General features: G+C 33.1%; 1 protein-coding gene across 1 annotated transcript in view; it reads right to left on the bottom strand.

Annotated features, from left to right (window-relative positions):
* The window catches only part of LOC109537974 (protein patched), a 28793-nt gene extending 3134 nt beyond the window's left edge, over positions 1 to 25659 (bottom strand). The window contains exons 1-5 of the mRNA XM_019904987.2: positions 25295 to 25659; positions 24033 to 24233; positions 6710 to 7236; positions 6156 to 6636; positions 5473 to 6093 (exon numbers count right to left, since the gene is read on the bottom strand). Of these exons, the coding sequence (XP_019760546.1) occupies positions 5473 to 6093; positions 6156 to 6636; positions 6710 to 7236; positions 24033 to 24149 (1746 nt within the window). The 5' untranslated portion in view covers positions 24150 to 24233; positions 25295 to 25659. The remainder of the gene's footprint in view (positions 1 to 5472; positions 6094 to 6155; positions 6637 to 6709; positions 7237 to 24032; positions 24234 to 25294) is intronic.
* Positions 25660 to 26189: the final 530 nt, after the last annotated feature.

Genomic DNA, 26189 nt, shown 5'->3' with positions numbered 1-26189 from the left:
TAAATGTGTTAAGTGATACGAGTGTTTAAATTATGAATTAATTAATTATGGTATAATTTACTAGCTATTATAAAGACCTTGATCTTGCAAACCGATCATTTTTACAAACATTTTGTATTCAAAAGTCATACAAATATATATTTACAGCATGAGTGCTAACAATTTGCTCCTGATGTAACAAAACACCACCAGGTGCTATTTGCAATTTCCGCTATAAAACACTTAATTTTACAAAATGTCTGTGAATAACGTTTACCTATCATTTAACCCAGGGGCGGATTAAATAAAAAGGTCACATTTTTTAGAAACGTTTTATCAAGTAGGAGCCTGCAAAAGTTGGAAATTGCCACATCAATATAGAAAACTATTCGCTATCAAGCAAACAGTCAGCTTAGTTATAGTGTGAATTTGGTTCCGATTGAGCTCTTGGTTAATTCACAAGAAATTTTCAAACTTGAAATGAAAGGCCAAATTTGAATCTGATATGTGATATACAACATAAGGCCAAAATGTTATGCATTATGCCACTTTTTTCTCATTTCTCAGATGAGATTAAGCTCTAGTACTGGGTAGAGCCTTAAATGGCACATTTTTACTAGTTAAGGCATGCGATCTGATGCTAGCAGTTGAAGCAATGAGCCAGAGGAGATTGAAAAAAAAATACAACAATTTCAGATTGTATGTTGTTAATTGACCATTTTAATTAGTTGAAATTTCGTTGGTTTCTATGATCGCTCGGAAGTCGAGCAACTATTTAATTTTTAAGTGATTTCTTCTCGGTTTGTTTGCTTAGTCAATATTTTTAGGAAAACAATTAATTCGGTTATTAACTTTAGTTTTGGCATTGTGCATTAAGCACTGCAGCTGAATGAAATGCAGACAAACATGAATGGCTTTAAATTTTAATTTAAATTAGGGAAGATCGGCGCTAGGAACGTTTTTCGTTTAGTTGTTGTTGACTTTCGTTAAGTTGGAACGTTAAATTTGCCTTTGGAAATGTCGACAATAAACAAACTGAAATCGAACTGCCAAGCAAACCAATGAATCATCGCAAGGGCCGAAAAGGCAAATTATTAAGTATATTATCATAGTCATAGTATTAAGTCCCATGTTTATCAACTGACTCGTAGGGTAGATTTGGTATTGATTGAGCTATTTGGTCTTTCGTAATTAATTTTTAAACTTTGGGAATATTTTGGGCGGCTTATTAGATAAGTTTTCACTTTTCCTTTTTTTCAAAAGTCAAGTTTTAGGTTTGCTTGCTTTTTTTTAATTGCGAAATCGACTCAAACATGTAGCCCCGCCTTTTTCGACGTTGCTCAAAAACCATTTGAGCCACAGAGTTCGTTTTTATATCATTGGATAGAGAATTGGGAATTCGATTCACTTATAGCAACTTGCGTGAGTAAATCCTGGAAGATTTATCAAAAAAGGTCATACGAAATTTGAATATTAGATAGTTAAGTGCAAGTTTACTCCAAAATTTAATTTAAAGAAAGCGTCTTGTGCAGAATGTAAATCTTTCAAGTCTCTACTGGCTTTGCTTTGGAAATTTTTTTATTGAAGAGTCTGCAGTTGCGTAAAAGCGTTCATTTTCAAATCAACATTTAAGGGTACAAAAGTCAGGATTTCATGTGATTTGAATTAACTTTTGTCGAACGTCTTCTTTACTGGACGCACAACTTGTAGAGTATTTTACGTTTCTGAGAAATTCATTTTTGAAAAACTTAATTTGAAATGTGTGCCGCAATAGTTCTTTCAAATCCTGCGAAATGTTGATGAACGATGAACAAAGTTCGAAATTTACAAATACTCTGAATTTTTCCAAATACTCTAAACTTGTACAGTATTTTTCGTTTCTGAGAAATTTATTTTCGAAAAACGTGATACAAAATTTGTCTCGCAACAGTTTTTCAAATTATAAGCAAAATTTCCTTAATAATGAGTTCGAACCTTAACATGTGGAGTATTTCTCGTTTTTGAAAAAAATGAATTGAAAATGTGTCCCGCAATAGTTGTTTCAAAGATAGATCTTTTTAAGTCGTCACATATCAATGAAGCCTGGGGAAATCTCAAAGTATGTATATTTATAATGGAGTCATTTAGGAGCTCGTTCTGATAGTTACTTTTCAATTGAATGAAGACACGCCAAGAAACATCAAAATAATGAAATTTAACACAAATTACGAATAAAAACGAATTTTGGTCCATGTTTTTTTAAGAAAATATATGCACACACAAAAATTCCTGCCCATGAAGCTTTTGCCTGTAAAACCGCCTGTTCTGCTCTCATATATTAGGTAAATGGAAGTCAAATCTTTAATCTGAATTGTTTTAACACTGCATATTTATGCACTTTCATTGGAAAGTACCTGCAGAATTCGCACAATTCACAAACAATTTTTTTAATCGGCATCAACAACCTGGCATTTATTGGAGTGCTACAAGAAGTTATTCGCATATCCCTATTTAAAACTAGTTTCGCAAAGAAGCAGGCCAGTGTGCCAGCAAGGTTACGAACTTAAGGTAATACCAACTTATTTACTGTATTTCTCCAAAACGCCTTGTTCACTTTAACCTTCTGTGTAAATATTAATTGTTACCCGCGAGTGAAGATTCTAGTATCTGCCGGTAAATAAACTTTTAATTGCCGGTTAGCTAATTATAAAAATGTATCTGTTGTATTTTTCGCACATATTTATGAATAAACACGTAAGTAATTTGCATCTGTTACAGACTGCTAGATTAGGATTGCTGAAAATATGCTGAAAAAGTGACTGGTTTAACACTTTCCGTCAAAGCCTGTGATTATACTCAAAATTTGGCACAACGTCCTGTGTTTAGCTACAAAAATATCTAGTCTTAAAATATACAGTCAGTTTTTAGAAAATCATTTCTGCAAAAACCTATGAGAAACTCACCACAAAAACTAAGAAAATGAAGTGATAATGAGGATCAATTGACATAGATAACTAGTCCAATAATCTAACTGTTTACTGGTAGCTTTCTTTAAAGAATGTGAAGATAAACTTTTTCCTAAAAAAATTGAGAAGCGTTTTTCGGGATGACCTCGACATTGGTCTTATTAAGAACAAAAAGAGCTTCTTAAACAGATTGATAGTGTGTTGAGTAATAGCTTAAATTTTCAAATCCAAAATATTTGCTTGATGAAGAAAATACTTCGTTGTTAGATTTGTAAAAACGAATGGCAAATGGTGCTTTTTCAAGGTCCCGATAGACCTGAGTGGACCTTTTTGTATCAGTTGTCAATTTAGCGAAAAATTATAGTTCAAAGACAATCCGAATGAGTTTCCTTGAAAACCAATTTGTGGACAAGATAAAATTAGGAAATACCCGGTGTCGAAACTATTCAGAATTCGACGTGCATATTTTTAACAAACCAAACTGGTATACTTGGACATCAAGTATTCAAATATTATTTCCTTTATATAGTTACTAGATTATTGTTGGGGTTTCAGCAAACTTTAAGAAGCTTTTAGTTTTAATAATGTAAAACTAATTTGAATCGAGAGATTAGCAAAAGCCAACACTGCCATACTGGTCAAGGCTAGATATTTTTCAGCATTTAGCTTCACCACTGGTCGTTTAGTATCCTCATTCTGAATAAGAAAAAAATAATACTGTTTTTTAAGCCGTGCAATATGATATGTTCTATTCGAATATAGAGATTTGAAATTATTATTATTTTCGAAACTTCTCGAATGTTTGTCGACAGTTTCTGAACGAATTATTGGAGTTAAGTTCTAAATTTTGCTGATTAAAATAAATTTGGCTACTGAAAGGAATATTCGAAATTAAATATGGCAACGTAGTACCTATTGTCGTCTACGCATAAATGTTATGAAACCCAAATCAAATTTTTGACCTACGCGCGGTGACCGCTGTCTGAAAAGCGACCGACAAAGAAACGTATTTCCTTAGAAATGAATGCCTTTGACCGAACTGTATGCCGTATACAAATGGTCGGCCACATTTGGGAGTTTTGCTAAAACTAATTTTTTTTAGCTTCCTTATTTTTAATTTGAATTAACTTTGAAGCCTGAAGTGACGATTATTCTTTCTAACAAAACTTGTCTAAAATAGTAGCATTGATATATCGAATAAAAACTGAAGAAACTAATATCTGAAAACCGTTTTGACTGCAGGTAAGAAAAGTATTTCCATAGACCTTTAATTAATTTAGATGGTTTATACAAATGCTTGGCTACAGTTGTGAGTTTTCCCGACATCACTTTTTCCAACTACTTATTTTTTCATTTAATAAACAATTGATCAATTAGTATTTTAACGCTATTTATTTAAGCGCAAAAATAAACATTTCCGTTTTCTTGTCACTTAACAATGCATTAACTGCAAATATCGTGATACGAGGCATAAATTAATTGTCAATACCAATCTCACAAATTCGTTTCGAATGCCCTTTTCTAATGAAGAAGTAACCGCCATGGTCAAAGTATTAGGGTTTTGCAAAGACAACTTGCGTGAAAGCGTACGCGTTTAGGCTGCGCATATTTGCAGTTAATGTCTAACATTGTTAAGTGGCAAGAAAATAGACATATTTTCTTGCGCGAAAACTATGAATGCTAGAAGAATTTACGAAGAACACAAAATTGTGAATAAATGATTAGTGCATCAATAAAAAAAATGAGTTGATTCCATCTACCAAATAAAAAGTTCTGATAGTTTTTGTACCACGACAGTCAAGAATTCACCGCTTGTCCAAAACGGCTGAACTCGATTGTTTCATCAAAATATGAGGTTTGCATAAGAACAAATTAACAGCGAGTTTCACTAAAATACTTCGTACCATTCTTCCGATTTTTAAAATAAGCTAAACTTTTTGACGAACTTTGACCATCAATAGCATTTTTTCTTAATAAAAGTTAGGTCAGATCGTCTTCTTTTGATCCAAAGAATATCGCAGAACCCTTTTATCATGTGCTTACGGGACACCCTGTATAATAACGGAAAATTGCAATTTATAATCAGACAGTGATTCATGATATAATCATTTCGGAAATTTTTGAAGTTATTAAAATTAAAAATTTTAGAAAGGTTACATTAAAAATTTAAATTTAAAAAATGCAAAATTACTGTAATTACATATCCACGTTTTTTAGATAATTCAAAAGCAAAACCTTAAATATATCCACATTAAATAAAATACACTTACACCATTTTCAAATAAAACGGCTCATATGAAGACAATGTCGACTACGTCGAGACAGGTTTACTGTGAGACTATCAAGGGTACTTAGATCATTATAATTTAGCTAATGGATCTAATCATATTTACTTAATAGATAATTGATGTTTAATTAGTAGGTACTAGGAAAAATAACAAATCGCCACTGCAAAATAAAACCTCAATAATATAGAAACGTGAAATATTATACAGCTAAATACGACTTGAAATAATATCCGTGTAACAGAAAATTGAAATAGACTTACCAGATTATTATTGTTGTTTTGGATTGTAGTCCTTTTGGAATCTTTCTTGAAGCAGGGAACGTCAGACTTTCGACAACGTTGTGCCAAAGCCAGCAAACATGGAATAACGACCAACATTGCTGCGCCGTGAAAGATCACCATGACTGCGCACTGCAAGGCGAGAACTCTTAACGCTGGTACCGGTAATATGGCAGTTGATAGGAAAGTAGCAGCGTTGATCAGCATGGTTGAGATTATACTTGGTCCAGTACGAGACACAATTTCTGGAGGAGAAAGGTCCTTCGTATGCTCATTTAATATAAGGAACATATCGCGCATCGCGAGACCGACTGTTATGAACGGCAAAACGTGTGTACTAAGCAAATTTATTGGGATTCCACTCAAACTACAAACTCCTAAAGCTGCTGTCGTTGCACTGGCCAAAACTAGAGTTCCGATAAACGCTAACGATGATTGCATTATCCACCCATACGCAGCTAAAACACCGATCACAATTCCGAATTTAATAAAGTTTGGATTCGAATACTCTTTCAAAATTCGATTTACGTTAGCAGTCGAAAATGTTAAAAATAAATACGATGAAGATGATTGTTCTTTCGCTTTGGTGAGACGATCAACTTCCTGAAACAGATAAGTTAATTAGTTATCTGTAGCATCGCAAGGATCGTAGGGGGGTTTCTCACCTGGGCGAATTTCGTTTGCCAAGCGTTCAATACGGTAGACGCTCGTTCTTGATTCCATCCAATATGATGCACTTTATAATGACCAGACCAAAACTCAAAAAGTTCGTGTTCACCCATAAGCTCAACGACAGTTTGAAGAGCTTTGGCTTGTTTTATATGACCAGTCTTATTCCTCTTAACCCCACCCACAATTAATTCTTCCGGCCAGTGCATGTATTTAGCGGCAAATCCATAACAACCACTCGTAAGTTCTGCGCCAACATCTACAGGACGGGAGGAGTTAAAATTTGGCGCAGTTTGAGGGCAATCTGGATCTTTCGGATTTAGACATGGCTTTTCTTGATAGGCAGTGGTGATACCAGAGCGTTTTAGATAGTCTTCAAGGAAATGGAAATCGAAACTTGTCCCTCCGCTTTTCATTTTGTCCATCAGCCCTTTGGGGTTCAAGTTGGTCCATTTGATTTGATCTCCTACACCATATCTACAAATAAAAGTATTTAATGTTTTCTTACGAATTTCCAGTTTAATATGAACGCTTTTAGAGTAATACTCACGGTATATGTACAGGATAATCAGGTCCGAGGAGTTTCGATCCTTCCCAAAAGCAATCTAGCGGCGTGGCTATAGAGCAGGGCATCATATTTTCAAATATTTGCTCAATATAATGAGCTTCTATATTTGGAATGCTCGGCGACTGGCAAAAGTCTTTTAATCTCCATGTTATATCATACATGTTTACAGTAACTTGTGTTGCTTTTTGTATTAGAAGCAAGTGTTCTAATAAGCTATGAGGATTTAGAAGATTCACATCTGGATCTACTCCAGTCTGAACGACCATTTGATGAGTAGAGAGCATCTCTTTGGGTGCAGTATCAGGGGTGTTCGATGGTTCAGCCCATAAAAGCTCAATGTCCGTATGAAAAGTCATACTTTTGAGTCCCACAGAGAAAGTTGCTATTGCTAATATGCTGACAAAAAGAAACTTTCCTGCATGCGTTTCTAGAGTAGATCCCAGCGATTTCAGTTGGCTCTGTATTCGACTTCGAATCCATAGAATGCCGCGATCTCCAACTGCTTTATCCTAGAACAAATGCCATGTTTAAACGCTATTCCAAAGGAACCAGAGCTGAATGAGAATCGGAGTCAACAATCAAATACACCTCCGAAATTTGCTCAACACCACACACAGTGAACATTTAAGAGCTTCCTGTATGATGATACATTTTTAATCAAATTAATAAATAAAATTTGTTGTGTAAAAAATGTTGTGGTTTTTGCAGCTGATATGATGAAAGGGGTACCAGGAGTTGGGACTCATATTAAACATTTCTATTTAAATACTATACCATTATGAAACAAGATTAATTAAACTATATATAAATAGGACTTATAGTTTAGGGCGGTGTGAAGACAAGTTTAAAATGGTTTCTCCCAATCAAACGATGAGATTTAAAATGTCTATGCTAATAGAATACAATTTTAAAGTAACCCAGAACATTTGTTCATTTGGATTAAGTTCTTTGCACAAACATTAATTAATACTCAATAACAGCTAGATGAATGATAAATTACAGCAGTCACCTTTTTCCAAAAGCAAAAAAAATCCACATTTATCTGCACATTCTACAGCCGATTTTTAAGCGAAAATAACTCATGACAACAAATTAATCTCATGTCCGTGTTACAAAAGTTCTCAAATGTTCCCTGGCTCATGCTCTCCCCATTTGTGAGATAAACAAGAAAAGTTTGTTAAATAGTAAGTATAATAAAATAGACAATTCAGCTATATGTATAGCACATAAGCATAAGATTAACTGAAAATTATACAATAACAAATTCGCGCGAATACATGTTTTGTATCATTTTATTGTAATCTTTCAATAACATTTAGATTGGAACCGAAAAGTTTATTTTGTTAAAACTATTCCTCTTTGTAGTTCTGCTATAATGTATAGATATAAAATTTCAAAATAACAAACAAAAATAATTTCTTGATAAAATGCGAAAAATAGACCAATAATATTTGCATTAACCTCATGATAAATATCCATAATCAGCAAAAAACAATATTTTTCTTGATAATTAGTACCTAAGGATGCGGACAAACCTCACAATTATTTAAAAGTGATAAAAGTTATTTAAGAACTGTTCTTCTTGTTGGGAGTTGGTGTCGTTGAAAACAGTTCTGGATGAAAAGCAACTATGAAAAACCACTTTGCACAAACACATCTGTCATGGTAACCACCCTTTTCCAAAATGCAAAATTTTCATATTTTATAAAATTTGAATTTATTTAATAAACGTTTATTGGAAACATCTACAAATAAAACCGAAGCACCTCTTTAAATTATTTGCTCATCAATATGAAACATCTTGTCTATAAATTGCAACTGCGTTAGAACAACTCATTACAAAACATTATGTATATTTATGTCATCATGCATTTGACATAAATGAGGAAATTATGTATAACCTGATCAGGGCAATTTACGTCCCAACCAACACAAATTTCTAGAGATTCTAGTCAAGTAGCAAATTTAATGCAAAACTAATCAGAAGAAAAAGAAATAAACAATTGAATAAATGACCGGCTCAACTGGCAAAAGAAAATTGTGTAGTCTTCCACATTCCAATATTCCAAACTCCCAACCAAAATTTAATATTATTTCATACAGAATCTTCCAACATTCAATTCATCAGAACAATGCTTAATCTACCCCTCTCAGTCCCGAGCATTATCGAATGCGCAATAAAATTAAGGGTAGACAAACTCTGAAGTACAAACGACAATAGAGTGCAAGAGCGTTCTTTCTGGAATCCCCCCCGTAGATTCTTCGCAACGCAGCTGCTCTTTAACTCTCATGTTGCCAAATATTGCAGCATTTTTTATTTCCAATTTAATTTTTAAGGAGAACTACATTTTATATGACAAAAAAATATCATTTGACTCGAAGTTTTTATTATTTATTACAAATTTTTTCAGAAATTTCGACCATCGAAAGATAGGCGATAAGGAAGCTTGCACTACTGTTCACTACCATCGGCATACCAGTTTTTAACGATACCAAAGAAAAACGTATGGGTTTATGTAAAGCCCTATAGGGAAAATATTGCTTGATGTAAGGGTGGTTCTGAACAATCCACCACCATAAATTTGATAATTTTTCGTTTTTTCAATTAATTTATATGCTTGCAGCATGTTAAACGCTGTTAATTTTGACTTATCAGCATTTCCAAATAAAAGCACAGTATTTGCTTAAAAGAAAAACTGAATCGAATTTTCCATCAAATTCGAATAGCAATGAAACCGAATACATATTTGGGTGCATATCGGCAACTTTGTTAACTATTCGCCCATATGGGTCATAGTATGGAAAAAGAAGGAAGAGATAGATGCCGGCGGGCTTCTTTGTACCAGTAACACACAGGACGTTGCCAATTTTTAATTTTTCTGAAGATGTAATCCGTGGCTGTCGAGGACCACCAAAGCAGAAATATAATAGAGAATCCGATAGATGAAAAAACGCGATAAGGTATAAAACAAAAATAGATTCAATGTGACGCATGAATCATCCATCATCCCAATTAAAGCAGAAAAAACGCTATTTTCAACATAACACTCATCAACTCCGAAATGATACACCGAACGCGAATGTCTATTTAATTATGACTAATTGATTTAAAATTATTAATTATAACTTTCTGCAATTATATGCTGTTGACCCTTCACTGTAGATAAATTTAATCAAAGACAAAAAAACAAAAAAGAAACAAATAAAGTAATATTAATTGGAAAATGTCACAAGAATTGTTATCTTGCCATGCAAATAAACAAGTTGTCTAGTAAGCAATTTTATCATCTAGCAAAAGTTCTGAATCAAGGCTGATTCATTCCCGTAAGAACAGCACCCACTTTCTCTTTAGAAATGAATTTTTTATCTGCTATGATAAATAACTATTAAATGTACCATTTAATATAAAAAGTAAAGGAACGGCAACACGGTGCAGAGCTTCGGACTATAGTAAGAGACCACCCAAGCGGTACCCTGACGTCACTGGGACCACCCGCAGCCAGCGAATGTTCCTGAATGCCTTGTTGTCACATTGATTATAATGGAATAAGTTCTCGGATTTTTAATGAGTTCATTGATGAATGATAGTTGTACTAATGAGACTCAGTCGGATATTAAATTAATTTGAACTCGAATGATGAAGATTACAGTAATACAATTTATGAATAGTTTGTTTACAGAATACATTTGAATTACAATGCTGTTGTTTAATTGTTAAGTTTAATTGTATTATTGATCTGGTTTTCAAAATCAAATATAAATATAAATGACTTAGTAAAAAATTCATGATTAATATAATTATGTTTAAAATGTGCTACCTGAGTCGAAGGCTCTAAAGAACATTACATTAACGATTGCAGTGCAAGAATTTAGAAAACCTCTATGAGCTATGACACAAAATGAGTAATTTGTCTTTTCTAGCAATGGGTAAGCTTCAATCTTCAATAAAAAAATTAGTGTAGAAGGAAAAGTTAATAAAAGCGCAGGTGTAAACCAGCACTTTACTAAAAGAAACACGTAAATACTGCTGACTAAATGGGGAAAATGACCCTACAAATGTTATTCTTGGGATAAAACATTCCTTAAAGATCCATAACAATCTGGTCTGGAAATTTATTCAAGTCTCGATGTGGGCAATGCACTTCCTACGCCAAGGCATCAAAACAACCCATTCTGTTTACTGTGACTTTTCGTACTATCGTACCGTTAATGGTTGACGGTACTATTGGTATATTGATTGTTTATTACTTGTCAGTAATTTAGAGCTGGATTTTTATGGGGAGGTGTACATGCTATTAGTAATTCACAACTGCAATTTATGTTTAAAAGGATAATAAAAAATTTCAAATCTATATGTTGATTTACGGCAACATGTGGCTTGCATTCGTGCAAAAATGTTACTTTTTTCATTAATATTGAAAGATTTGCTTCGCATAGTTTTCTTGATTCATCTTTATAGTTCCTGTCTTTCAGTCACAAAATTAAATTTGATGAAATTATGTACATATTAATTTAAACCAACAATTTAATTCCTATGGTACTTTATGATCGCAATAACTAAAAATAATGATAAAGTAATATAATTTCCGATAATAAATTAATATGTGACAGGGGGAAGTTCATTCGCGTCACAAAAACAACATATGTTTTTCTCTGGTGGGCTAGACGAAAAGCTACTTGAGAATTTCAAAGAATAACCTGGAGGTTTTATTAAGGATTCGTATAGTGACTCCAAAACTGAACATTTTAAACCCCAAAACACCTTTTATTTGCTGAAGCAATAAACAATTTTATAAAACTATAGTAAGCATATAAGCAGACATCTAAGTGTTTAAGATTTTTTTTTAAATCACACTTTTTAACGCCCTGTCAAAATCTGCACTAAAAAGTATGCATTACTATTTGAATTTCTCAAACTGCCCTCCGTCCGATCCACAAGAAAAAACTAGGGGATTTTTATTTAAAATATTTTTTCGTATGATCACTTATTTTAGAAAAGTGCATCAGGATTTAAAAATACACTCGGTATATTAACGTTCATTTGAAAGGGCATTAAGCACCACATAATTAATGTCCACAGGAAAATCTGTACTAATGTGCTTAACACCAAAATCTGCTAGAACGTAAGTTATTCAACAAATATTACAGCTAATGTTACCTGAACACGCCAGCAAAGAGGAAAAAAGAACAGAAATCTTCTTTTAAATTTTTATGTTAAAATAAAAATACTAATTAAATGACATTAAGGAAAAAGGGATACCGGCTCCATTAAAAAACGGAACTTACCAGAAGATAACAGAGAGCGTATTTACCATTCCGACAATATAGTGTGTCAAGGCGGAAAATTGACATAACATATAACGGCCGACGAGACCACCCATCGCGTATGTGTATACCGTGCTTCAATTAATGAACACATAGTATGCAAAGCCGATGGACAATTACATTATATTAACATTTTATAGTCTTCTTTGCATTTACAGTACCATAAAGAAAAATAAAACTGTTATTGCTTTAACAAATAAGCAGATACAAAAGTATGTAATGAAAATAGTAAACGACTTTTTATATGTCTGGCGATCTCTGGGCTAAAAGTATTTGAAAGCGCAGAACACCCTGTTGAGGATTTATCAGACTTAAGCCACTTTGCATACTAATAATATTCAGTCAGATCTACAGGTAGGTATGCAATCTAAGAACACAGGTTCTGATAAAACATACACCCTGACAACAGTTGTGTGAATTTGATTACATTTTTTTGCCATATGTTAAAAGGCGTGAACTGTAAGGGCTATGGGGAGTTTCTGACCGGTGGTCTTCGAACATCTGCACACGAGAGTAATATTGAGTTCCTTTCTGCATGACTTGTGCTATCTTCCTAAATTGCTCTCACACGATACAAGCGTGTATAAAGGCTTTTAAACTACTTTCTAACGGAATGTATACCAGCAAGTAAAACGTAAACGTTCATATCACTTCGGGTTCAAACAGCTTCTTAGCATTGTAAAATAATCAGTTATTAACGACTTTTAAATAGGTATAATAAGTTAACTTTAACGCGTTCCTTCAAAAACAGGTTGTACAGTTTTTCAAGATTTGTGTCTCACTCAAGCGCTCAATAATGTAGCGACTTAAAAGAAGAAAAGGAAACACGTAAAAAAATGAAGTTTGCAAACATGGGATTTTTCCTAATCTACTGGTTCCCAAATAGAAGTCTTCAAAACTTCAATCTACAGTCCACTCTACAATCGATATTAGAAAATCAATAAAATCTTTGATAGGGCAATGGATATGATGGAAAATGGAAGCTAACTAGGTCCGCAAGCACTAAAGTTGCTAAGAGATTATTATTCAGAACTTTACCAAAAATTTGTCCCATTTCCTACCCATACTATAACTCGCTAAGAGAAGAATTAATAATTAGAGTTAAAAGCGGACACACACGGAAGGTTGTGTGTGCATGATAAAAGATGGCTAGTAAAAAAGGAAACAATAGCGCTTTGCTTGTAAAAAAGTGCCATCTTTTGCAGCCGGTAACCAAAAGTTACATAAATAACATGAAAATAGTAAAAAGTTATTAACAATAAATTCCTTAAACGAGGAGCTGAAAAAAAACAAAGAACGGTAATTATCGAGTTCTAATCGCGTAAGTAAGCCAGACAATGAGCTAACATTGTGATTTTCAAATTATCGTGGGTGAGAAAAAAATGATGCGGGCTTCAAACAAAACCTTTGCTCAAAATTTGAGAGCTTTTTGTCACTGATCATAAAAAGTCAATAAATGCTTCAAACAAACAAACGGGCACAAGAAGCGCAACTGATTCAGTCCAAGACATTGTAAGATTCAGATAAAGAAACTTGAAAGAAAAGACTTATTCAGAAAAACAATAAATGCTTGAAAAGTGCAGAATAAGAAGATAAGTAAATTTGTGTTGAAAGCGTGCAAAAATTGAAACGATATAACTATTTAGGTTAATAAAAAGTTGTTTACTAAAGAAAAGAATGAAACATACCGAAAAAAAAATTGAAACAGAAATCTGTCAAACCGAGCTCAAGAGCATAAATATTGAACTTTTTATCAAATTAAAAAACATCTTTTGTTTACTCACATTTTTGTCCATTTTATAACCGATTTTAAACTCTCAATAAAGGATTTTGAATGAAGTGCGTTTATTTATTTCTCGATTTAAGGTAAAAATTATTTATTGAAACTATACTCAGATTATGATGAACGAATGAAACACTTGATATACTAGAAGCATCAATTTCTTTAGAAATACGTGAAAATTTGATAGTTTGTTAATGTATAATAAAAATACAGGGTGTCCCAAACCCGGTGCACCGAGTTGTGTTTACTAGAATCCAATAAATATACCGGGTGTGTCGAAACAATAAAATATGCAAATTAGGACTTCACATAGGAATATTTTTAAAACCACAAAAATGCATGAGATACCGTTTCTGTACTAAGAACTTTGTGAATCTAGCTGTTTTAAAACATTAAAAAATTTGGCGACATTGTTACATTTGCCCCTATCATTAAAGTTAATTTTGACCGCATCTGTACAATATCAGGATTTTTTTTTTAAAGTCCAACTCAAACGAACGAATAACTATGAGTCATTTTTTTTTAATTCACAAAAGTCCAATAAACGATGTAATAATTATGAGCAACATTTATTTTTCCACTTGCTACTTTGAAAGCCAATCATACCGTAAAAGAAACGCATCGGAAAAAATGTATATGAAGATCTGGTCATATTTTCGCCCTATAGTTGATGACCAAGAATTTTGGGACATCGTGCGTATTAAGAATTATTCAAGCAAATATTGCATTACTTTTAGTAAGTTAATAAATTATTAGTATAAACTCGTCGATGGAAAATGTCACTCTAGCCACGAGAGAATAGCATATACCCGTAAGATAATTCTTAAACCTACCGTATGATGGACAAGGCAAATAATTGCAACCTTACATTATTCGAATGTTTTTTACTTTTACTAACGACGTTTATTAGAACGTTTAATTGAAGTAGTTTTTTGTTCAAAACTGAATTTCAACTACCCACTTTGTGCACTGTAAAAAATATATTATTGCCGGATTAATGCACATAGATGTTTGCGCCGTCAACTCAACAAGCTGTTACATAAAAACATGTATAAAAAAGCAAATAATCATATAGAATTACAATTCAGAACAGCAATTATATTTCGTATTTGATGTGTGTGAAAATTGCATTTGGCTGTAAACTTCAAGATCAAATTACTCGAAACGTGCTAGATGTAGTATCGATTTCAAGCAATTCTTTTCGAACATTAAATGTCAGTAAGCCCAAGATTTATGAAGTCCATTTTTTCAAGAGTATTGTTACGAACAAAGTTTAAGAAAATCACCTGGCGGTCTTGAGACCCTCCTGAATAAAAAAATCTACATAAAATCCGTAGTAAAAACCAAATAATCATATAGAGTTACAATTCAAAAGAACAATTATATTTCATATTTGATGTGTGTAAAAATTGCCTTTGGTTGTAAATTTCACGATCAAATTACTGAAAACGTGCTAGATGTATATGTAGATGCAGTATCGATTTCAAGCAATTCTTTTCGAACATATAAATGTCAGTAGGTTCAAGATTTATGGTCACCATTTTTTCTGCAGAGTATTGCAACGAACAAAGTTTAACGAAACACCTCGCCGCCTTGAGACCCTTATTAACCGCTCAGTCCCTATTATCCACAAATTCTTCGAAACATAAAAACGTATTTTAATGTGTCATCTATTTTAATATGCAGTTTGCAAAAATAGATTCGTTCTGCAAATCCCATTTCTGTGAATGTTGAATATTTTTATAACATTAATTATCATAAACGTGCTTAAAAATTTAATTGATATGATAAAACTGGTAGGAATGATCTCATAAAACCTAGTTTCCTCCTGGCGTCATTACATTGAATGGAATCAAATATATTCGATTTCCATTTTGAACAAGCATATTTAATTGGGATAGGTTTTGCATTCGTCGTTGAATACGCAATACCCCTTACGAAATATCTAAAACATCAGTTCAGCAATTTAAATGAATCCTCGCTAGTTAATCGCAAACATCTTACTTTTATATAACCTTGTTAATTAATTCCTTCGTATGCCTTCAAAAGCATGATTAAATTTTATCACAGCATTGTCCTACTTTGAATGAAAATTTGTAGAATATTTTCAATCAGGTTTGTTCCCCGGCCTGTTTTGACCAAATATTCTAAGAATAATTGTTAATACCATCGTAATAAAAAGTATGCAACCGCTAGTTTCAGACACAAACTCCCGATCTCAAGTGTCTTGTCTTCAGTCGAAAGCACTTTCTAGACAAAAGACATGGTAACGAGACCTAATAATTATCATCACTATAGGTTTGTTCTAATAACGGGTTGGTTCTGATCGAAGCTACTTTCTTTCGTTAGTCGAATTCCGCATTTGAAACGCGTGCGGGTGGTCTTACTGATTAGATCTGATCGGTTGGAAATACCTTGGTTATTAATAAAACGTAAGATGCAATGCAATTAAGCTTAATTCAAATTTTACTACATCTAATTTTTATTGGCCTTTGTGTCTATGCCGTAGAGTTAGCTTCCTCAATAATTGGAAGTATTAAAAAATTTGAATTGTTTTTAGAGCCGATTCGGAAATAATTGAATCCCCTACTTTAATAAATCATTCTTTACTTTAATAGTATAATTAACACAAAAATCGAATAACAAACGTATGACTAACAAACAAAAAGGTAAACGACTCTTAGTAGTAGATTTAAGCATTTAAAAGTGGAAAAACTCAAAGAAAAACTATAACATTACTGCTATTTTGAATTAAGTATACGCGTAATTGACAAGCTAGGCAGGTATTCCACATAACGACTAAATCGAAACAAAAAGCTCAGTTTTCGCCCATTTTAATATAGGTACTTATTCATAGAACAAATACTATTTGAATGAGATAAATATATAAAACTTTTTATTTCAAAAACTGCAAACTTGACCAACTGTCCTAACTGGGTGCGTCTTAATTCCACATGAGTGAAAACAGCATGAAGCTTAAGTTTTAAAATGCCATTTATAAATAAATTGCACATAACACGTAAAAGTGTGGACCACCCAAGCTTTATATGCTTTCAAATTCAATAATATTGCCGGCCTCAGTGTTTATAAATTATTCATCTTAATCACTTCATGATATTACAATGAAAATATACTTTTTTCAAATCCATGTCAACAGAAGTAAAACTAAGGGCATCTAAAGCAAGCTATTGCGAAGCTAAAGTGGGGGGTTTATGGGTAATAAGATAATCCTATCAACGGCAAGGACCACCCAAGAAGAACGTCGCTATATTAAAATAGTAGTCCAAAAAAGGCAAAAACACAGGTGAGGACTAAGCTCATTTGAAATCGTAATAAGATTGAAAGGACGGTGATTGATAATCGATCAGGTAAATCTTCTTTGTTTTTTTTTCACAACAGTGATTTATAAGGGGGTCTTTTTACGACCAACTTAAGTCTATCCATCAAATGTTCGATTTATATATTTACGTCGCAGTAACAAACCACAGGTGATTTAAATTAACCTAAAAAATAAACACAACGCAATAAAAAAATAAGTGCTAAGTCAAAATTAATCAAGGTTGGTCTTTGTTAGGGAGTTAATCGCTGCTTAAATTACATATGTATATCGATTTAATTGATAGCTGAGGTGAACTGGCTGTTTTCTCAAATTTTAGTGAAATTTATTAAAACCTCATATATCAAAAACCAGAAAAAGGTCAGGTATCATTGGATTGTGGGTTGTAAATCTAGTATATAGTAAAGCATACATTTGAAGATGATTTAGCTTCAGAAATATTTTAAGTGGCGTTGAGAAGATTTGAAGGCAAATATAGTATTACACATTATAGATATTTTAAGTGTTCGATAGCTCCTAACTGGTCTTTAATACTAGTTTTACTATAACCGATCCACATTCCGCCCATTTCCCTGCAAGCGAGCTCTCACACACTCACGAAGCATTTAAAATTTAAATAGTTTTTCAAAAAATGCCACACCAAGAACTTGCCTGCTAATAATCGAAACAGTTTGAGAAACGGGATATTTGGCTGTTACGTCATATCTTCGTGTTTTAGACACGCAATAGCAAAATACTGAAGAATACACCTTTGAAACCGCAAAATTATAGAACCAACTGATTAAGTCAGAAGTATATTTATATGTTTCGCGGTATATTTCTTACGTGAACATATAAGCAACAATTTTAAGGGAAACTTCTATAACTTCAGAAAAAAAATGTTCATGAAACTTGATTGATGGAAACTTGACTGGCAAGATGTGATTTTTAATACGAATCAAAAATACATAAGTAAAGTAGGACTAGTTTCCCTCAATTTCAAAGGCAATGGTAGGTAAAGCGCCATAGATTTGTTTCTGATTTTAATCATAAAAATTATAAACAAAAGTTGTCTATTTAAATTATCACATTATTTCTACAGACCAGTACAGTTCCTACTATGGAAATTAAAACCGAAAGCCGGTTTGAACCTGCCAGGGAGAAGTAACTTCTATTATTTCTAAATACAGAATCAATAATGGCAATAAAAAATAAATTTTCATTTGAAAAAAATAATTACCTGAAAACTTAGTCGTTCTAGTCACATGAGCAATTCTCAAATTCCACTCAAATAAGCGACAAAAATGCTTTTTTTACAAAATCCATCATAGCCATTTGTAATTTAGTATACAGAAATATATCTTTAAACCATTAACAATAAGCATTAAAGAAGAATCTGAGAAATGTACAAAAGAATGGAGTTGTTCCTTTTAAAATAAGCCAGCGGATATCAACTTCCGGTATAACCCAAACAGCCACCTTCAGAAAAGATTCTCGCGTGGTTATAAGACATATCTTTATATTTCGATTAAGACTGCTAATCCCGTTTCTATTATTGACATTCTTCATAAATTGTTATAGCTGATAAAAATTAATAATGGCATTATTATTTCACTTCATTTATTTTGTTTCATAGTTTACCAATTAGCTTTTTCTTCTACTCATTTATTGTTTAGTTTTGTCTATATACATAAGATCTTTATTTCTCAATAGGCTATCGACCTATCGGTCTTTCTGCCCTGTTTTCTAGTATTAATATTAAAATATTAATTCAGACCATTAATCGCCACAAATTATCACAGCAGTGGCAAATAAAGTGTTTAATTTAAATATTGCAGAAAAGCACTGTTTTTCCAACAGAACGCCACATATTTTTAAATTTTTTTACTTCTTATGGAAATTTCAATTACTTCTGGTTATCTCCTGGTATAAAATATGAACTAAAATTGGATAGTTTTTTAGTTATTCGGCTTTAGCGATGAAAATTCGTATTTTTATGGTTTATGGACATTTGACAAAGCCAACATTTCTCCGTTCTCTACAAACACATAATATTGAAATTTAGCAGAAGAAAGGACTAACACTATATTAATATCAGGTTTGCAAAATATTTATCTCAATTTTTTAAACTCAAAATGGTCAAGCTCAAAAATCACTGTTATTTTCAATGGCACGCCCTTCCTAATGAATAATAATATTTATTCAGGATAAGCGAACTTTACATTTTTTATAAATACTTCGTCAGTATATCATTGATAACTTTCGATAAAATTCAAATTTTCTAAATAGCTCTGTTATGTTTAGTGTTTTAGTGCAATATTGCATCAACAGGACAGGCCTAAATAGAGCGTATTTGTAATTTCCTTTTTTAAACTTTTATACATTCGTTTTCATTAAATATTGTTAAATTCCTCTCAAGTTAGTATTATATTATTATTTTTAGTAAATGCCAATTTTTACTTATCTAAGCAATTCTTGGTCAACCCCACAAATATAATGCAATGCCAATTTGGAAAATTGCATTTGCTCCAAAATTACTAGACATTAGAGGAAGTATTTCGACAAAATAAAAGGCTTCGTTCTCTTGATTAAATAGCGCTAACATATGGGGTCTGCCATTTAAAAAATGTGAGATTTTTGAGCTTGAAAATGCGTTAACTTGGACGATAATTATGACCACCCTGCAATTTCAAAGACAAATATTTTACAAAGCAAAGATTAAGAGAGTTTCAGTCCTTTATCCTGCTAAATTTCTAAATTTTGTGTCAACGGTTGTCTTCTCAAGACAACGGATAAATTTTGATCAATCAACACCATGAAAATGCAAATTTTCATCGTTAAATCCGAACGGCCATAAAAGTACCTACCCAATTTTTTTTCATATTTTTTATAACAAAAAATGATAGAAATTTGCATAATAATACAAAATCAAACAAAATATAGGGTGTTTTATGAAAAAAGTTGTTTTCTATACTAAACTACGCGTTTAGTATCTTTACAATACACCGATGATGATTTTGAGACAAATAATACCGGTTAAGCCATAATTTGCTTTACTACTACTATTGTTGGGACACCCTGCACATATGTACTTCGCTTGTAGGCATGTTCGCACGACTTCTACACAATTCTAAGGTTGCTGATTGCTTAATTTTGTTGCGTGTTGTCATAACTTACTGCAATAAATGAACCCAGAAACAAAATTGTACGAGCAATTAGATCTGTGATACAAAAAAATACAAAAAATGGAGGAATCTTCTAAACATTGCCCTTAACGAAAAGTTGCTAAACATATTAATAGATGCAGCCATAAGTCATTTCCGGTTCCAGGAAACGTAAATGTTATGGAAAGTATTATCTGCATGTTACGTAAGATTTGAACTGCCTAAAGAAGAACAGGGGCGGGCAAGCCCGCGTTAGTGGCGCTCTGCGGGGCCCTCAATGCAGCGCCCAAGCGGGCCGCCTTCAGACCACACAAGAAGTCATCAACGTTGGTGGTCTTTTGCGTCCGCCGGCCAAGGTTAGCGTAACGCGGCTTTAGCTTAAAGCTGCATCCTGATGCCCAGTCGGGAGGCGATTGTCAAACTCTCCAGCTAACTGTCTGATACGAGCCGATACTCGAAATCTGACTACTAATTACTAATTTAAATATTTAATTAAGTACTTAGCCCATTTACTTCTTTGCTGGTACATTTTTTTTCTAGCTAAGCCGGACGCAAATAAATGTAGTCGTACATTACTGAACGGTTTTTGCTGCCTCCTCTCGTCAGTGGTGGCCCAAAATACTTTTTCACCTCCGAAAGTATAAATATCTCAAATCATATCAAAAGGGTTAAAATATCCGTTTCATTCCATTTACCTCCAAATTTTCCTAAACACGATTATCACATCCTAAACAAGCTCCTGACAAGCTGAGAGAAGATGAATTGTAGGTCCTTGCCTTTATAACCAGACCTCCAGGGTAGATAAAATGCCCTTGGGGCATAAATCTGGTACACACTTATTTGGTTTGGGAAAATAAAGGCCTTTGAAACTGACCTCTTACTTCGGAGAATAATTTTACAAAATCGACCACAAATGTCCGAGAAATATCTTTCAGTCGGTTCGACCCGATATAAGGGTTTTTTTACCTACCTTCTGGTGCTAACAACATTGTATCTACTTAATAGGACACGGTATTCGAGCCTATAGTTATTTACGTTCGGTAACATCTAGATTAGAGTACGTGAAAGGTGTACCTACACAACAGTATTATATGTAGATATAAATTATACAACATTGAAAAAATAGTAAATGTGACTTCAGTCTGAATAAGAAAGATAATTCGATGATAATTTTGAGACATGAAAATTCAAATTTACGTAAGTAAAAATAGAGAATGCCTTACATATCCCTTACATCGACCTTCGAGCCGTGAAACACATTACCCCGATCGTCATCTGTCAGTAGACTTAAATTGTACATAAAATGATGCAGTCAAAAATATAGGTACTAAAAATGAACTATCAAAAAACGCAGAAAGAGTTAATAGGAAATTTACTGTTAAATTGATTACTAAGCGCAACTTAAATATAAAAATTACGACACATTTTTCTATTGGCAATTCATTTATTAGACACCGTTGGTCAGGTTTCGTTTGATTTATCAACTTAAATATGCGAAATCCAGATGTGGTTTCACTTCGTCGATTTATATTTAAGCTCTTGGGTTGCTGTTCAAATTTATCAGAATGCAAGGGATTTACAAGAGCAACGCATTTTATCTAATAAACTCGGAAATACATAATCGCACCGCCATCAATATAAGCATAGTTTTTAGTTAAAAAAGTCGCCAGTATATGCAGGCTGTACACGTTCAACATGCTTCCTGATGATTAAAAAAAAAGTGCGCTCGTCTAACATATTTAAAAAGTCCTTATAATCAATGTTAACTGAGAACTGTTTTTATACAATTAGTGAGTGCGTGTCTTTGACATGAATCACATAAATACATGATCATTATAATAATAATAGTAATTATAACTATGAGAATACTTCTGTACTTCTGTTTTATTTCACTCAACATCTGACTGATTTACGCTGGCCATTTTCCTACCCCTTAGGACCATAAAAAAATAGTTTTGATATATTTTTAAGACTACATAGTTGTTGGTAAGTTGTAAAAATAACCTATTTGGTGGAATATTTTCAACTTTTCGTAGGGTTTAAAAATCGGAAAATGGTTGCGGTAATTAAGGTTGCTTTTGCATTATTTTAGTACAACTATTTTTTTATATATGTTCCAAGTAGTTACTCCCAAACGTCTGTAGAGTTCTAGATAGTATAAGCAACGGCTCAATGGAAATTCTGATTTGTCTTGCGTCTTTGTCTCAAAAAACCTCTAAAATGAGTCCTCAAATTGATCTTTAATGTTTCAAAAAATATTGCTCTTACCTCTGGTTGCGTGGGATTCTAACTCTCAAATAACTGTGCAACATTTCTCAAGATAAAATATTCGAGACTTACCAAAACCACACGTTACAATTGATCAGCAGTACAGAGCAACGAATAATAATAATAATAATTTGATGAATTGTCATTGTTTTGCGCAGCAAATAACAAAAACAACCTGCCGAAAAGTGAAATTATTGGAAACAAACAAAAAGTTTGTAAAATTCTCCTCCCAGAATGAGTGCCTGAACTGAACATAATAGCAATCAGTGCTAGGGAAACGTTATTATCGAACTCCTATAAATCACAGCGTCATAATATTATTCTTCAAACAAAAAGAAATTTTTAGGTGCGTTCAAGAACCTCAACTGACCACCGTAAAACGCACGTGTTTATTATGTTTTAAGTATTTTTGAACTTGTATCTTACAATTTTTTCTGCATCTACTAATTTTGAAAATTATAGCAGTTATCGTGGTGCAAGCTGATAAGAACAGAGTAATGCACATGTGCTATGATCCGGTAAAAGTTTTTGTGCCATTTTCTCATTTCTAAAATAAAAAAGACAAAGTAAAACAGAGGCATGTAAGTAACCGATAGTCAATGTACCAAAGCGATTTGCTATTGCTGAAAAAAGATGTAGGAACAGTAAATTTGCTTATTCTGACTTCCATTGATTTTGGAGATGTTTTGATTGCCACAGCGTTCATCGTTCGTTGACCATTTTCAAGTAAATATTCTAGGACAAACCTTAGTTAGTTTTGCTTCCCGGTTTAACTGGTGGTGACTAACTAGGGAACGATAGCAAAATAGAAATATGTTTTAATACACATTTCCATTCACTATGTACTTGTTGCAAATTTTTTACTTTGTTACTAGTGATTTTGAATAATTTTCGGTACGTTTAAGAGTGAGGTTGTCGTGGCATTGTTACCTAATATTGCAACCCAAGCTGCATGCATTCTCCTCGATTTGAACGCTTTCAGATTTTCACTAATAAATACATTTTACACTTTTTCGAATTATAGTGGTTTCTCTCAGCTAAAACGGATACCATAATGTTCAGGGTCTATATCTATATACCTTGAAGATAATTTAGGAATATAGAATGCCGTTTGAAAATGATTTAAACATCTCCAAGGCGGTCTGGTACTGTTTCGAAGTTGAGCAGTAAATTTGACAAAAAAATTCCTTGAGCGATTTTATTATTTTTCAAATCTTAGCACATGATTTTCGATTGTAAATCGAATTAGTTAGACGTGCGTTATACCGTTATCGTTTTACCTACAGACGCAGCAGAAGACGTATGCAATGCCATAGCGTTTTGTATAAAGACTTTGTCACACTTTCCTGTATTTTGTATTGTCTTAAATCAGCTTCTTCATACAGTTTTTAATTTTTGTATTACGTATTCAAAACGAACTTTAATTTGTTGTTTAATGTGTTAAATTACCTGATTTAGTTGTGATAGTGCAATATCGGCATCCACCCAACCAGGCCTCGTGTACAGGTCCGACTCGTGTCGAGACTCCGGCCCTGGCGCATCGGGCGCCCTGGTCCCAGTCGCCATCTGTCAATACTCAGGGCCGAGCTGGCCCTTTGTGGCGCTCCGCTCCATTCAGCGCTCCATAAATCAGCCGACAGATCAAGCAAACTATAGGCCAAAACGTTGTATTTAGTCTCTGTGTTTTTCGAGCAAAAAGTATAAATAAAGTATACTTAGTAGTTTTGGATAGTTAGGCGAATTCAGAAATGAAATGGGGCCAAATTTGCGTAAAAAAATGGCCAATCCAGCAACATTTTTGAATATTAGGATAATCTGAGTCCATTCTAGTGAAAATCTTTATTATTTAGCTATCTGTTTTTGAAACAATTATTTACGCAGATGGCAGTAGAAATCAATAGTTTCAAAAACATTGAGCTAAATAATAAAGGCCTTCAGTGGAATTGACTTGAACCATCTTAATATTGTCTGCTATACATATGAAAGCATCCAATTTTGTCAACTAGGTATTGGCTATTTATTTAAACAAAAACGGATTTTTCATTAAATTGAAGACAAACGCACCTAGTACTAAATTAAGTAATTTAACTTCAAAACACCTTATTGAACTCGTAATTTTGAGGTACATATAACGCACACACTGATGGTGCTCAGTACCACACTAGGCAATCGTTACCCATATTACCTCATAAATGGTACAATACAGGTACTACTTCCGAATAAATCCTCCGTCAGTGTAAAAGACTATTCAACATTACAAAGCGGCAACGTCGTAAAATTGGTGAAGAATTTAGGACTAGGTAAAGTTTTTCATATTTTTCTCAAGTCGAAAAGTAGCCTTGCATATAAGAAGGAAAGCACAACATGAGATACCTTTTGAAAAATCAACGGTAATTAGAGCTATATTATAATTGAAGAACAAATTACCTGTTTGTTTACTTTTTAATATCAACGATTGCATGCGAACCAATTTAAAGAGCATGTTTTAATGTTCATGATCACTGAACATATATGCATTTTTCTAAATTAAGTCTTGCTAAGTCTTTTCTAAGTTGTTTATCAACGAAATTTGCGAAATAACACCGTTGTTAATAATGGAAAATAAGAAGACCATTTCCAGGAAGATTGAAGAAATCGTCGAACGTATACAAACGTTTAAATGAAAAAGTATAATTCAATAAAACATATAAATTAAAATGCACATTATTTACCCGGTAAAATAGTTAACGTCCTGTAAATAAACAAAAACATTCTCCCTGGGGTTCATAGAAGATCCCATCGACAAACGATGAACACAGAACGAGGCGGCATTTTTTGGCGGACCATTTTTTAAACACAACACTAATTCACATTTACCGTATAACCACAAATACAAAAATATAAAATAAACACACAAACTATACGTATTTATAAAAATTAAATTCAAATTCGCTCTTCAGAGCTAAATCTCTCCGTCTACGAGATTCTTTCGAACTAAACCCCGTTCACTAGCAACTCGAACGTAGTACTCTCAAATGTTGCTGTTGGGTCTTGGGACCTTCCACTCGTTCATTGTATTTCTGCTTTGAACGTACGACTTGAACCGACGAGGTCCGAGCCAAGACCACCCACATTTTATATGTAAATTCTCAAAATTACATTAGTTAAGTTTTTTGTCACCATTTGAAGTATACAAGCTGACAGGGCGGTTCTACACCCACCCAGGTAGATTCACAAAAGTCATTTTTCTCTCTATTGTATTACAAGTATTCCAAAATGCATGGTTTTCGGCACTGAAAGTGTGTAAGTTTATGGCATATTTGGAAATTGGTGGAGCATTACTAAAGGGGGTGGTAGGACCGGTCATTCCATATCAATTTGACTAGAAATGATCGTCTAGAACCCAATTTGAAGCGTTTGCTTTTTGCAACTCTTCCCTCAATTTTTAGGATGTACATATTTGCTTTTATTGTTTTTTAGTCGAATAAACTGGAACGCAGCCCGGCACTACTTATTTACTGGTGCTCTAGTAATTCAATTAATACCCTATCAAATAAGAGTTTACTACATTTTGGAAATGTTGGGTAAAAAATGGGATAAAGTTTCCAAAAATTGTTTTATGTCACT

This window comes from Dendroctonus ponderosae, unplaced genomic scaffold (genome assembly GCF_020466585.1).
Source record: "Dendroctonus ponderosae isolate FM_Combo_2020 unplaced genomic scaffold, Dpon_F_20191213v2 Dpon_F_20191213_1, whole genome shotgun sequence".
Taxonomy (NCBI): Eukaryota; Metazoa; Arthropoda; class Insecta; order Coleoptera; family Curculionidae; genus Dendroctonus; species Dendroctonus ponderosae.
The sequence above is the reverse complement of the archived record's forward strand: the minus strand, read 5'-3'. Positions and strand labels throughout refer to the sequence as shown.